The 13,219-nt window shown below is 36.3% G+C and overlaps 1 protein-coding gene across 1 annotated transcript in view; it reads left to right on the plus strand.

The window, feature by feature from the left end:
• LOC135072855 (POU domain, class 2, transcription factor 3L-like) overlaps positions 1-13,219 on the plus strand; it is a 207,480-nt gene that overhangs the window by 116,939 nt on the left and 77,322 nt on the right. Inside the window, exon 3 of the mRNA XM_063966893.1 lies at positions 9,613-9,672. Coding sequence (XP_063822963.1) covers positions 9,613-9,672 — 60 coding nt within the window. The remainder of the gene's footprint in view (positions 1-9,612; positions 9,673-13,219) is intronic.

A 13,219-nucleotide genomic window follows, 5' to 3' on the forward strand; every position in this document is an offset into this window, starting at 1 on the left:
TTACAATACTGAAACTTAGATTTCAAAAGATGTTTAGTTTAGGTACTCATTTCAGAACGGTAGTGGCCTGAATAAAATGTACATATTTTCAAACCGTTAAATTCCATAGATTGGTATAATACCGTCTTATTTCGTAAATTGCATATTATGTTATTTCATCGTAAATAAATTTACTACTTATAATATTTTTCTCACACTTTCACAATGGTTATTAAGTAATTGACTTCCGCGGAAGACGCTAATGTGAAAGGTTTTGTTTTATTTGCAATAATTTGAGTACATGTCTTTGTTTTTGAGAATATGAAAACGTTAAAACTTTTAACATTTTGTATGACATTAAAGTTAGAATTAAAGCATTCGTTTTTATTGGATATGTTACTTATAAGAACGATAAGTACTGTAATAACGTTTATTATAAAGAGTTATGTAATAGCTACTTTCAAAGTGTAGAACTTTCAGGCGGTCATCGTAATTATAAGTAAATGTTTTCGTACCTATCCTCTGAGGTCCTCTTCAGTTGAAGCAATTAATTAACAATAACCTATATAATTATGTCATATTATTTATATTTTATATTATAATGTAATGTTACGTATTTTGTTTATTATCAAATTCACGCGCTGAATAACTTCTTTTTATATTATAATTTTAGTTCTTGATACAGGACAATTACCTAGCCACTAGCTCATGTTTTTATTTTAGTTGTTTTTGTCAGATAGAAAAAAGTAAAGCATTTAGGTTCTGTTACTTATAATACGTTGTAGCAAAAACCCTAACTTCATTATTTAATAAGCAATGAAATAAGCGCCTTTTGACACCTTAAATTTTATTCGATATCTTTTCATCTCCATTCTTCTAAGGTGATAATGTATTTATAGGTGCCTATCAATGACAGGTCACATTCCTCTCAATCGGGTGTACCGTAGCCCCGAACCGAGCGGTTGTCATTGATACTCGCCGTCGCGTGCCAGCTGTGTCCTGTTTTTTTTGGGACAAAGCTCGCTTGAACTTGTTCCCTTTGGCATCGATTTCCGTATATAGGGCAAACGCCGTGGTCGCCGAAGGTCTGCGTGACCCGGCGGGATGAGGCGCAATTAGCGGGGCGACGACCCCGGCGCGCTCACCTGCCCGCTCTATCTCGATAATGACATTCATGTTTGACATTACAACTGCTCATTGTGATGCAAACTTTGCACTTTTTGGTTCGAATAAATGCTAATAATACCCATTTGCGAATAATAGTCATTGAAATAGCCATTAACAATTACTAATGTTTGCGCGCTGAAAATTTTGCAGATTGGAATTTGACAAACACAATAATATTAGTAAAGATATAAAATACTATTACGTTGTACAGCCAGCCGCACATTAGACATTTCTGTTGCAAAGTAGCACGTATTACAAGTAGATAAGATGTCGAAGGATTTAGCTTGTGCTAACGTCCGTACCTACATCAGACAATGAAATCAATGAAGAACTAATTCTTATAAACGTATTAGCGAAGGGTTAAAAAATTATTAACATCTGTTATTTATTAACATTTTTCTTTAAATGAATAGGTGGTACCACTTTGGCTTAACGCACTTGACTGCTGCGAAGTGTGTTCACCCACACAAACACTCTAACTCTCTTTTGCTTACATATAAACACGCATGAAATGCTATTTACATAAAAAAAACATATGGTATTCATTGTGGTTTTAACATCGAAATCAGACTCTATAATTTTCAAGAAAAAATTGTCGCTCATATTTTTTGCCACCTTGCACAAACTTGACGTGATCCGACTATGTGCTAATCAGAGATGCGTGTAGAGCAACGAGTCGGTGGCAGTTTAGCTGCAGTCAAGCCCATGCCGGACACGTCTTTTAATATTTGCAGCGAGTCGCGTAGGTAAATAGCGTTATTTAATTATGTAAAGCGCAATTAGACGGTGTTCTCGTGTCGGCGCGCTCGTTAGCTGCGCCCGCGCTCGGCTCGTTAGCGGTGGGAGCTTATGCAAAATCACACCTCGCCTCTTTAATAACTGGGAAAACACACAACACCTCGCTGACGATTCGTGTCGTGAGCTCCGGCCCTTATTTGACTTCGAAGATAATATACTTACCTAATTTGCTTGATAGATAATAATCCGTATCCTTTTATAGCTTGATATGTTATTTATCGATTATGATAATAAGAGATAATTTAATTCACTAAAATATGATATTTTCAGTACATTTGTACACTTGAGTAGATACATATTTTCTTTCCTGAAAATTCATCGATGATAAATTATTGTGCTGACCGATGAAAAAAGAATAATTCAATACTGTAGAATGCGATAAAAGTTTGACTTATCAATTAGGTAGCTACAAGAAGCAGATACAACTTAAAGTGTACTTACTTATTGCAAGTTTCATTTCATTTCATCTGCTTTGATATAAACAGTTCATCTTCATGAAAATATTCCAATCGCATGATTTGAATTATCAGAAAAGTAAGATTGCAGTTTGTTACATTGTTATTGTTAAAAATGTACAATACATAGTTAAAGTTTGCGATGGCTTATATCCAATAATTCTTTATAGACATTTATTTTATTGGAAACTAGTACTATTTTCAATATTTTTTAAAATACCTAGCTGCTCAAGGTATTTTTTTTTCAAATGAGTATCACCGATACTTATATCAAGTTTTGCTCTACAATTTTGTAAGGTTAACTTACTACATATTTATTTATTATTTATTTATTTATAGAAACCAACAGCGATACATTGAAAATGTTAGTTATAAGATTTATTCTGATAGTATAGCCAATGACAGGTTTTCCTTTTTATTATAAAAGTAGTACATATGATTATCAAGTCCTCATACGTGTCTTCTATCAACTTGCTACAACATAGCAGAATTATTTTTGGCGGCTAATAATAAGTCGTTGTTTATTTTAGTTTTATTTTCCTTTTTTGTGGTGCTGTAATGTCCTATCGACTACATACTTATAAAGTGATAAAAATCACGTAGTTATCATTGATAGCATGTTGTGAATGATTCACCAAATTTCACTTAATACTCGTATCTTATCTTGAGGATTACGCACATGTGATATGCATAATTTGTTTAACTTTTATATGGACGACAGTCAATGATTGATTACTGAACAATATGACTCATTCATGACTTAAGTTCCATATTTACAGTCCCATCAACGATAACATAGATAAAAACCTAAACAGGGTTTTTCACCGACTCGACACAAAATAAGCGAGTAAATTGTTTAAGGTGTAAATTGGAGCTGAAAAAATTTATGACCATTTGTTCTCCCGTCAAAGTCTTCCCGTTCGTTGAATGCTGTGCAAATAACCCGTCTTCCGAGTAGTTAGGCAGCCGCGTCCCGCAGTCGTGCTCCGCGGGCCGCATACGAATCGCCGCGGCTCCGCGACGGCAACGAGCGTATTCGTATGCAGAGACCGCTCCCCTTTCTACTTTCAAATTGGATTTAAACATTGTGAATTACCTCCTTTGATTCGCGGCCGCCAAACGGGGACGATTTATGGAGTAGCCGAGTAGTTTTAGGCGGGTCCCTGGGGCGGGCGGGCGGCGGGCCGCAGCGCGCCGCACCTGACCGCGTCCCCGGCGCCTCGTTTATATCCCGGGCCCGGTAATGGGATGCCACTTTTTACGCCTGATAAGGAACCGGCCGGGATGCGTGCGTTATTTAACGCGTTTACGCGGACCGCTCTTTTTATAATGATGGGACAATGATTTTTATATTAGGGCATGTTGACTAGATCAACGTAACAATAACCCATCAGTGTGCCTACCATGAGTTTACGTTAGGTGAGCTCGCTAGCGAATACGTCAAAAAATTCTATGAATATTTTATTTCTTGAAAGTAGCCGCTAGGGGCGCTGCACAATATGTCATACATTTAAATGTCATTTTTTTACGCAGTCGCTAGCGAGCACACCTAACGTAAACTCATGGTAGGCACACAGCATTCTGGGAATGAGCGAGTACCCACCACTACTTGCTCTTACGGCGGAAAACCGTACCCGTTTCTAATTAATTCTAATTAAACATACTTACACATATCACCTGAATATAATATACATAATTATGTTAACAGGCTCACATGTTACCTTGTATTAATTTCTTAGATTACGATATAAACAATTATGAATATAAAAAAGCGCACGGGAACTTTTTAGATTCACATTGAAGCAAACTCTGTTTGTTGGGGGAGTGGATGAACAATAATAATTCCGAGTAAAGTACACACTTCCCAGATGAGATAAAATATGACGGTGAGCTGTAGAGGGCAGCAAGGGACTGGTGGCGAAAACATCAAGTAGGTACGAGTTCATACCATGGTTTTGAGTAAAAATCCAATGGAATTTTTTCGGAAACGGTTTAATAACTGTTTCTAAATAATATACCAATACTGTTACTATGGAAATACTTACGCCTTAATTTGTCAACAACTTAAATAATTATTACTATTAGACGTTAAAGGAATAAAATATTTATTATTATAACCCTTACATGTACATAACACAACGGAAACTGTTTATGAAAAGGAGAAATGAATAAAAACGATCGGTTTCCTTTCCGGGAAAACGGACAGAGATCTTGGGATCAGTGAGTTCAGTGTTTCAGCTTTTGCTAAACGCCTCTCACGCTCTGTAGTACCCGTTACTAAGGAGACGTGCAGTCATTTATATCTGTAGTTTGGTTATTCAGAAATATTTGATATTTCCGAATCAAATAACTTCTACACAACAATAACTAAGATATAAGATTGTGTGATTTGAAATTAGTTGCTATACAGCATAGAGTTAAAGCAGAATAATATGTTTTACCTAGCAATCCAAATATAAGTAATACCTGTCTTTAGATTTTCAAATCATATTGTACTTTTTCGTATTTCCTGTACTTTGAATCATGTTGTGTATTGTGTATTGCATGTAAAAAATGTTTTTATTTATCCACAACGAGGAAGCTCTTCGCCTGTATCTCACCTGATGGTAAGTGATGATCAGGCCTAAGGTGGAAGCGAGCTTCACCCGGAATCCTCAACCACGGAGGTGTGTTGCCTAAATTAAAATATTTACTTTATCAACTATCGACTTTATAATCTTCATCTTATTATTATTTAGTGTTTGCTTTTCCGTTTTCTTTTTATGCAAAATATAGAGACCGGAATAAGCCTTCAAGAACGATCGTTAATTGTTATTTCGACGCGAACACTCTTAATGGCCGAGTCAACGTTAGCAGACGCCAAGTAATTAGTGCTCATTAGGATGCACAATCACAGTTACACGCGAATTTTAAATACATATTTTAATTGGTGGACTTTGTAGTAAAATGGTGGCCTGCTGCGAGTAAGATTTTGCTAGTTTCCATTTATTTCTTGAGAACGACACATAATAGGTATTCCGGAGAACTCAAAGTCTATCTTACATTTTATAATAATTGTTCTTGTTGTTGCAAAAATATAAAAAACTACAGTTGAAATAAAAGTAATCACGATAATATGAGTGACAATGTTGTAACGCGTTGTCTTGTTATTGTTTGTTATTTGGCTTCATCTTTACTTCAATCTTCTTGGTGCGCTGTTAGATGGCAATAGAACAATGAATACATTTTAAAGGGGCACTTACCAAATATTTGAATGGAACAATAATTTATTAGCGATGAATAATTGTTGTCGGTCTATTAAACTAAATTAATCACAACCATTAAAATGCTTAAGCCATTAATAGTTTGTCAATGAAATAATATCCGGACTTTGTTGTTGTTTTTAACTATTAGCAACTTAACTAGTTATACTCGTACTTTTAACCATTAGCAAAATAGTATGCACTAAAGTTTCAATGAATGTGAATGTTATTTATTTACGTCATTACTATTCCATTTGCGTAGTACTATATTATTTTGTTTTTGATATCAATGAGCTAATGATCACTGGGTGTGATTGAGTTTCCAGTAGAAAGTTTTACGGTGCATAATTCGACGTCATTTGGGTTCGATCAGCCGCGCGCGTAGGAGCACTTGATTTGTTTCGCGGCGTTATTGTGATTCTGTTCGTCGAAGGTTGCTTTACATTCGGGCGGCAATGAGCAATTTTTTGACCGCAAAGGTTATCGACATACGCTCCCGCGCACTCAAATCACGAAAATGATCACGCATAAACTACCTAAATTGCTTTTCATTTGCGAATCAAAGGTCATGCGGTATTATAATGAGTGTGTTTCGAGTAATTGCGGAAATATTATAAGTTAGATATCGTAATAGGTACGACCTTTTAATTTTGCTGCGGATTGTTATCACATTCCTCAAGCAAAGTAATTTGTTAAAATACAATAATATATCGCTATCAATATAAACTGCATATTACCTCAAAATGGATTAGGTATGATAACACATCGCGTGCTAATGTATTTAATAATCAAACATTTTCAGGCCAGTGCAATTATACGGCTGTTGTTATTGTACGGTTAATTCCGTACATTGTTATTATAAAATTGTACGTTTCTCGAGAAGTTCATGACTCCTGTGAACTATTTGTGTTATATTCCTGCAGCTTCTGTTTATTGATAATAATAGAATCTATTTTTAATCTTATTTGTTGCAGCATATAACAATAAGAAAAAAAAATTAGATTAACGTGGAAAGAGTACAGTCAGAAATGAGCAAACCTGTAAATATCAGTGGTCACATGAAGTAGGTAGAGATCGTATATCAAAGTTAAAGCACTTTTTATGTCTATGTTAGCTCTATCAAATCGAGATTTCATTATTAATTAAGAAGTGGTTTAAATTTTCGCTGAATGAGTAATCTTATTAAGGTTTTTCAGACACAAATCTGCAAAATAAATACGATAATTCAAATAATACGAGTAGAAAATAGAAAAACTCTTTGGCAATATTTGAAATCGATTTAGTACATACAAATCAATTAAATCCATATTAGGTAATGTAGAGTCGGATTGTTCTTGCACATCTATAAATTGAATTGAACACTTAAATCTATTTATCTGAGATAAAAATGGTATTTAACAGACCTTATAAGGTCAGTAGATAGCTGCTTACCAACATGTTACTTCTAAACAATGCTTGAACTAGGAGGCAAGTAGTAGAAAATCCATATTGCAAGTAAAGAAAGCTACAATCAAGCTGTAACGGCCATCTGCGGACATCGGCAAAAAATCGGCCACGCATCTACCTTTCCAGTAGTGATGCCGAGTATTGATCGCGGTGATTTATGCCTTCGCGGCGCGCGCGCAGGATCGGGTGTATGCTGGCCGCCACCCCCGCTATTAACGTCCGAGCCTACACAAAGGTTTTATTTCTTTGTTGTCGTAACGGATTTCGAAAACTGTGCTCATTCCGCATTTTGGACGACACGTTAAACCGTCACGCGGGTCCAACCAAGTCATGTGGCAACTATCCCTAATTCACAATGTCCCAACCATCGCTAAAATAAATAAAAAACCGGCCAAGTGCGAGTCGGGCTCGCACACCGAGGGTTCCGCCGTACAAACGTAGCGGTTTACAATTTATGACGTATTAAATCAAATTACTTACTTGATTCCGTTGCGAGTAGTGGCGAATTTCAAAATATGCGGTATGATTATTCTTTATTTATTTATTTTTCCTATATTTGCATTATAGGTAGGTACCTACCTCAGCGTTTTGAATTTTTGCGTTGATTTAGAATTTCTCACAGTTTAGAGGCAATTAGATTTAAGAAGTGTTTGATATGAATTTCAACTTTAATATCTCTACGCGTTCATGTGAAAAAGGGTAGGTAGTAAGTTTATAATTATTAAAAAAATATTTTATGTCATGTAAGCAAAAATAATATTTTAAATTTTATATAACTTCAAATTTAACATTTTCGCAATTTTTCCTTTATCTGTACTATATAACGTTGCTTCGTGCCGAATTTCAAGATTCTGAGTTCACAAGAAGTACCTTATAGGTTTTGATTCCCTAGCGTGTGACGGAAATTCGTCTAAGGTGTCGGTATAAACTGCTGTATCTTTTGATCGCGTTAACTTAGAAGTTTGATTTTTTTACTTCTTAAAGGGACAATAGATTTAGGTATTTGGTATAAATTTCAATTTGATACCTTTATTCGTTCGTGAGAAATAAGGTAGTAAGTTTCATTTTATTAAAATATTTTTATTATATTATATAACTAAAAAAATGTAATTTTCGCAATTTTTCCTATATTTGCATTATATGACAATGCTTTATGCCAAATTTCAAGATTCTGAGTTTACGGGAAGTATCCTGTAGGTTTTGATTCCTTTGCGAGTGTCGAAAATTTGTTGAAAATATCGACATAATCGGCTGTATCTTTTGATTGGCTTGGCTTAGAAGTTTGATATTTTCACAGCTTAAAGGGACAATAGACCTGAGTATTTCATGTGAATTTCAGCTTGATACGTTCACGCGTTCTTGAAATAAAGGGTCTTGACAGACGGACGGACGGACAACAAAGTGATCCTATAAGGGTTCCGTTTTTTCCTTATGAGGTACGGAACCCTAAAAATCACTTAATGTAATTCTAATCTCTTAATCACGCACTACCAGTGTGTTAAGTGATGATCTCCATCAGATAGTGATATTTTAATTAAAAATTATCTATTTGTATCAACCATTGATAGTACAATCTAATTTCATACATATTTGCATTGTAAATTGACGCTCTATCCTAATTTACGACTTCCTAATACAACATCGTTTCTATAAGTAATTCATCGTGATAGACTTCTAAGAATATAAATAATCCCACGAACGTTGCATATTAATTTCACTTATCTATGATTTGATAAACTATAAGGAAAGTTAATAAGAATTGAATTTAAGTTTAAACCTAATTTAAAAGAATTAAGACAAGTTGATGATTTTATTTTAATTTTCCTTAATAGAACGGCTATCAGATATAAAAGACTTATCAAATTAATATTTATTACTATATTATTTAACTATAATGAATAGTTGAGAGTATATACGAGTATGTGTCAGTTATTATTAGTATCATTCATTAACGGCAGATTTTACAAACTCTTCTTTACTAGTAGTAAATAAGTATATTATTTACCTTACCTTACCTTTGTTTTAATAAGATCCCTATTTTCCCAAACTATACTATCCTGAAAAGAAAAACATGTAGGAATTCATTTCTTACAAACTTTCTATAGTGCTGGCAATTTTTCCATGAGTTTTACTTACTAGTTCACAATCACACAAATTTTATAAACCCTGATAGTGTGCCTACTTTATTTATTTTCGAAAAAATTTAAACGGTTTGATAAACTGTCTACCGCATTGCACTAAAAGGAGATGGAATGAGATTAGTAACTCGACAATTCGTATGTTTTCTTCCTCTGATTAATTACTTTGGCAAATCGTTTTCGGACCCAAGCCTCAGTGATGAAGGTTGGTGAGGGTTCAGATCCCTGAGCGATGGTCGCACGGCTCGCGGCTGGAGGAAGCGGTGGCCAGTGGCCGGTCGTGCCCAACACTCGGCCATCGCCAAACGCGGCCTTAACGACTCCAAAACATTCCGCAGCGTCTAATTAACTGTTATCTGTAATTACATTATAATACTGTTGTTGCAGTGTCTGGTCGCGGTGACGTCAGCAGCTTCTTCAACACACAGATGGTGCTCGACCTTAACGGTGAGTGAATAAGACTTACAATAGCTTAAACATACCTAATTTGAATATTACGGAAGCCGTAGAATTACCGAATTATCTAATTATGTTTTTGTGCGCGGAGTGACGTGCGTGAGCTATGCTTCCCGCGCCTCCCGTGTGACTGCGAGTTTTTGTGAAGTGAAATGTAATACGTGCTATGGTAACGGTTGCGTCAATGGCATTCGGCAAGTTTAGGAAACCCACCTGTCAGCGGCGGCAGCAGCGCAGTCATTACGCCTGTTGCGTTGATATCTTTCTTACCAAGGATCGTGACCTCAACTTAATACACTTTTTGTACGATCCACGATCTAATTCAATCGGCTAATAGAACCGCAAAAAATACGTTTACATACAATTCTGTTGATGCTATTTAAATTTTGTTAAAATTTCAAATGGAAGTTTCAAGTACGAGATTTATTTTAAAGAATAAAAATTAAAAGTTTAATTAATTAGATTTTTCGATTGAGTGTTTATTTTCAAACTTCGAAACGCTACATAGTACCTCAAATGAGCGCTCCCTGACTCATTGTCCGTTACCTAGATGATGTAGAGCAGGGCCCGCTGTCTTTGAGGCTACATAATCGTAGTTGATTGACGGTTTCATTGTTTTTATTTATTATTACGTTACACACACACAAGAAACTTACTTTACGCCGTCGCGGCGTCCACACGACGGACATTACTGTTACTTGTACTTACGAGTGGTATGTGTCATGCAACGCGCTGGTCGGATACTTTTTTCCCACGAGTTTTATTTAACGTCATAAGTATCTATCTACAACCATACATCTGTGCAATATTTTGACTAGTTAGAAATATGCAAATGTTTAATGGGTTGTATTTTTCAAAACTTTCCCTCTTTAGCTATTTGCGTTAGCTAATCAAATATTAGCATGGCTTGCAAAATTTTCACTTACTATCATCAACCAAAATAAGTTAAAAAGAGTCTCTGTCTTTGCACGATCCACGGTCCACAGCTGTTTATCCGAATCGAAGTGGAATAACTCCAAGCTTACTTTCTTCATCCAGCGGAGCACGACCAGCGTCCAGCGTGACGCGAGACAAAACGACGACATAATTAAATTACGGATTCACAGCTGGGCCTTTTTTGTCGCGCGACATTTCCAATTTTCGTCGCGGTGCGTTTTTTGCCGCGTTAATTATCGGATGAATGGAGAGGGGGAGGGGGGAGCGCGTGCTTCACGCCGCACCACCGGCTAGTGATGGGATAGGCAAACTAGATACAATGCTTTTGTATTGAAATATGTTACTGAAACTGAGATAATCCTAGATATTTTTTTTAGTTTTAGCTCGATTTTGTAACACTGTTTTCAATGATCATGCATTATGTATATAACGGGTTTTAGAATTTTAGTCAAGGAAGTTTTTGAAAATAAAAGTTTGCGACAGCTAGGCTTGTTGATGTTGATCTATAACTTAATAGTCCAAATGAAGCTTTCATTCATGAGCTCATTTAAATTTACCGATATCGACATGCTGATGGTGACGCTCTAACCGGTCACATCCAGCATCACTGTCACGCTGCGCCCGCGCCGCGACACGCCGTATTCAAATGCGCACAAAAAGCTCCCGCGCTGGCCGGTCGCTGTCACACCCGGCCGCGCCTTTTTGCCCATAATCACCTGATAACCGTTAAAACCGTTTAATTCGAAATTATTCCCACTCCGAGAAATGCCACTGCGTTAATATTGTACAGAAATAATCAAGAAGCGTTAAACTTTTGCAGACGACTGCGCAGGTACCGTGAAAGTTTAATTTATTCGCCATTATGCCCAGTATTGTAATTCTTATTAAAATAATCGTATCGTCCATCGCGGACATAAACCTTCGCGCGGCGCCTCCGCGCGGCGCCTCCGCGGCCTAGACGTGCGGCTAATAGATTAACACCTCGGGAACTTAATTAACTCTGACTTATTCAACACGGAACTTTATCTAAGAAAGCTTCATAAAATCAACACGTTATGCAAATACAATAATATACATGTACAATCGAGAAATATGGTGAGGTTTCCGATAGTCTGCCAGTGATTTGTATTCCGCTTCATAAATATCTAAGTCTTTTTGAGCTAACCGATGAACATTAACAACTTGTCACATTGTTTATAACTGCTATATTTGGTTGAAAGTAATAAAAAGTTGTTAATTAATATCTTGATGTACATTCATTAATTTCAGTTACAATCATTGTCTTCATTTGAACATTGAAAAAACAATTGAATAAGTCAGCGCGCGCGGCACGTGTCGCTGTCGCCGCTGAGGTGCCGCGGGCGCATAATTTTTACCAATTGCAAACTAATCTAGATGTGAATTCGTTATAAAAAAATATTATTCTCTATTTTCACACTAATGTTTGGTTGTTTTAGTAACAATATTTCAAGCCGTTACTGCATATATTCCGGATATTTTCTCTAATAAAAAATTACTATCCTATTTTTTATTATGTATCCGAATATTTGCATAGCTGCGCATGGACCCTTGCTGATGTAGTTATTGAAGGTTGTTGTATCCCAAGGTTTTCTAGGCGTTGTTGAGTTCAAAGCAACAGCATTTGGAGCAGCCTCCTCTTAAGTCGCCGCTCGTGGCGGAGATATCGTGGCGTGCGCGTCGCTTCGGTTCCGCACGCGCGGCGCCGGCGCAGCGAGACGCGCACGTGACGCCCAAACTTAGGTGCACACTTCCTAATTGACGAGATATTTCATCCTTTTGTAATATATCCCAATTCCTTTAAGTACTGATAAATATTTCCAAATAGCAGTCTTTTGATCGGTCTTCTGATAGTCAAGGGACCTACAACCTAGGCGGTCGATAAAACATAGTAATTACCTACACCTACTCGTATAATGGATGCAATTTTTACTCATCAATAAATAATAATACACTTTAAAACAGTTCGATAAAGGCTGTCATGTTGGCGTCTGGATTAAAACATAATTACGTTTGTGTTTGTTGTAATAAAAAGGCAAGTAAATAATTTTATTTGCTTTGTTGATTGGTTTCAAGTTGTTATCGTGCACTCGTATATTTCAAACAACAACAATAGGTCTTATTTAGGCTACCAGCAATACCTAAGTGCTTAGTATTCGTGTAGGTATTGTGCTGTGACCAAATTGTAGGTACCTGACTGTCGCAACGATTACGTGAACCAAGTTATGTAAACTTGAAATGAAATCTATCAAACTTATTTTGTCAATCAACGCAATATTCGTTTTATATTTAATTTGCTTCGATCTTAATTGTTCATTTAATTTAGTTTTTCATTTTTGGCTAGATGAAATAAAAACTCTACATCGTCTGTTGCATTCAACCATGGCCCACGTCACTGACTTCTTCCGTTTTCTAATTTATATTATTTCGATTCGTTGGGTCCACAGATATTACTCAACCAGTAATGGATGAACCGTGACGGCCACCTGAAAGCTGCGACGAGGAAATTGTCCTTTCAAGTAGAGGCGAGTCAAACCGCCAACAGTGCGACATTCTAAAATTGAACCATCCTATTTATCTAAGT

Source organism: Ostrinia nubilalis, chromosome 6, assembly GCF_963855985.1.
Source record: "Ostrinia nubilalis chromosome 6, ilOstNubi1.1, whole genome shotgun sequence".
Lineage (NCBI taxonomy): Eukaryota > Metazoa > Arthropoda > Insecta > Lepidoptera > Crambidae > Ostrinia > Ostrinia nubilalis.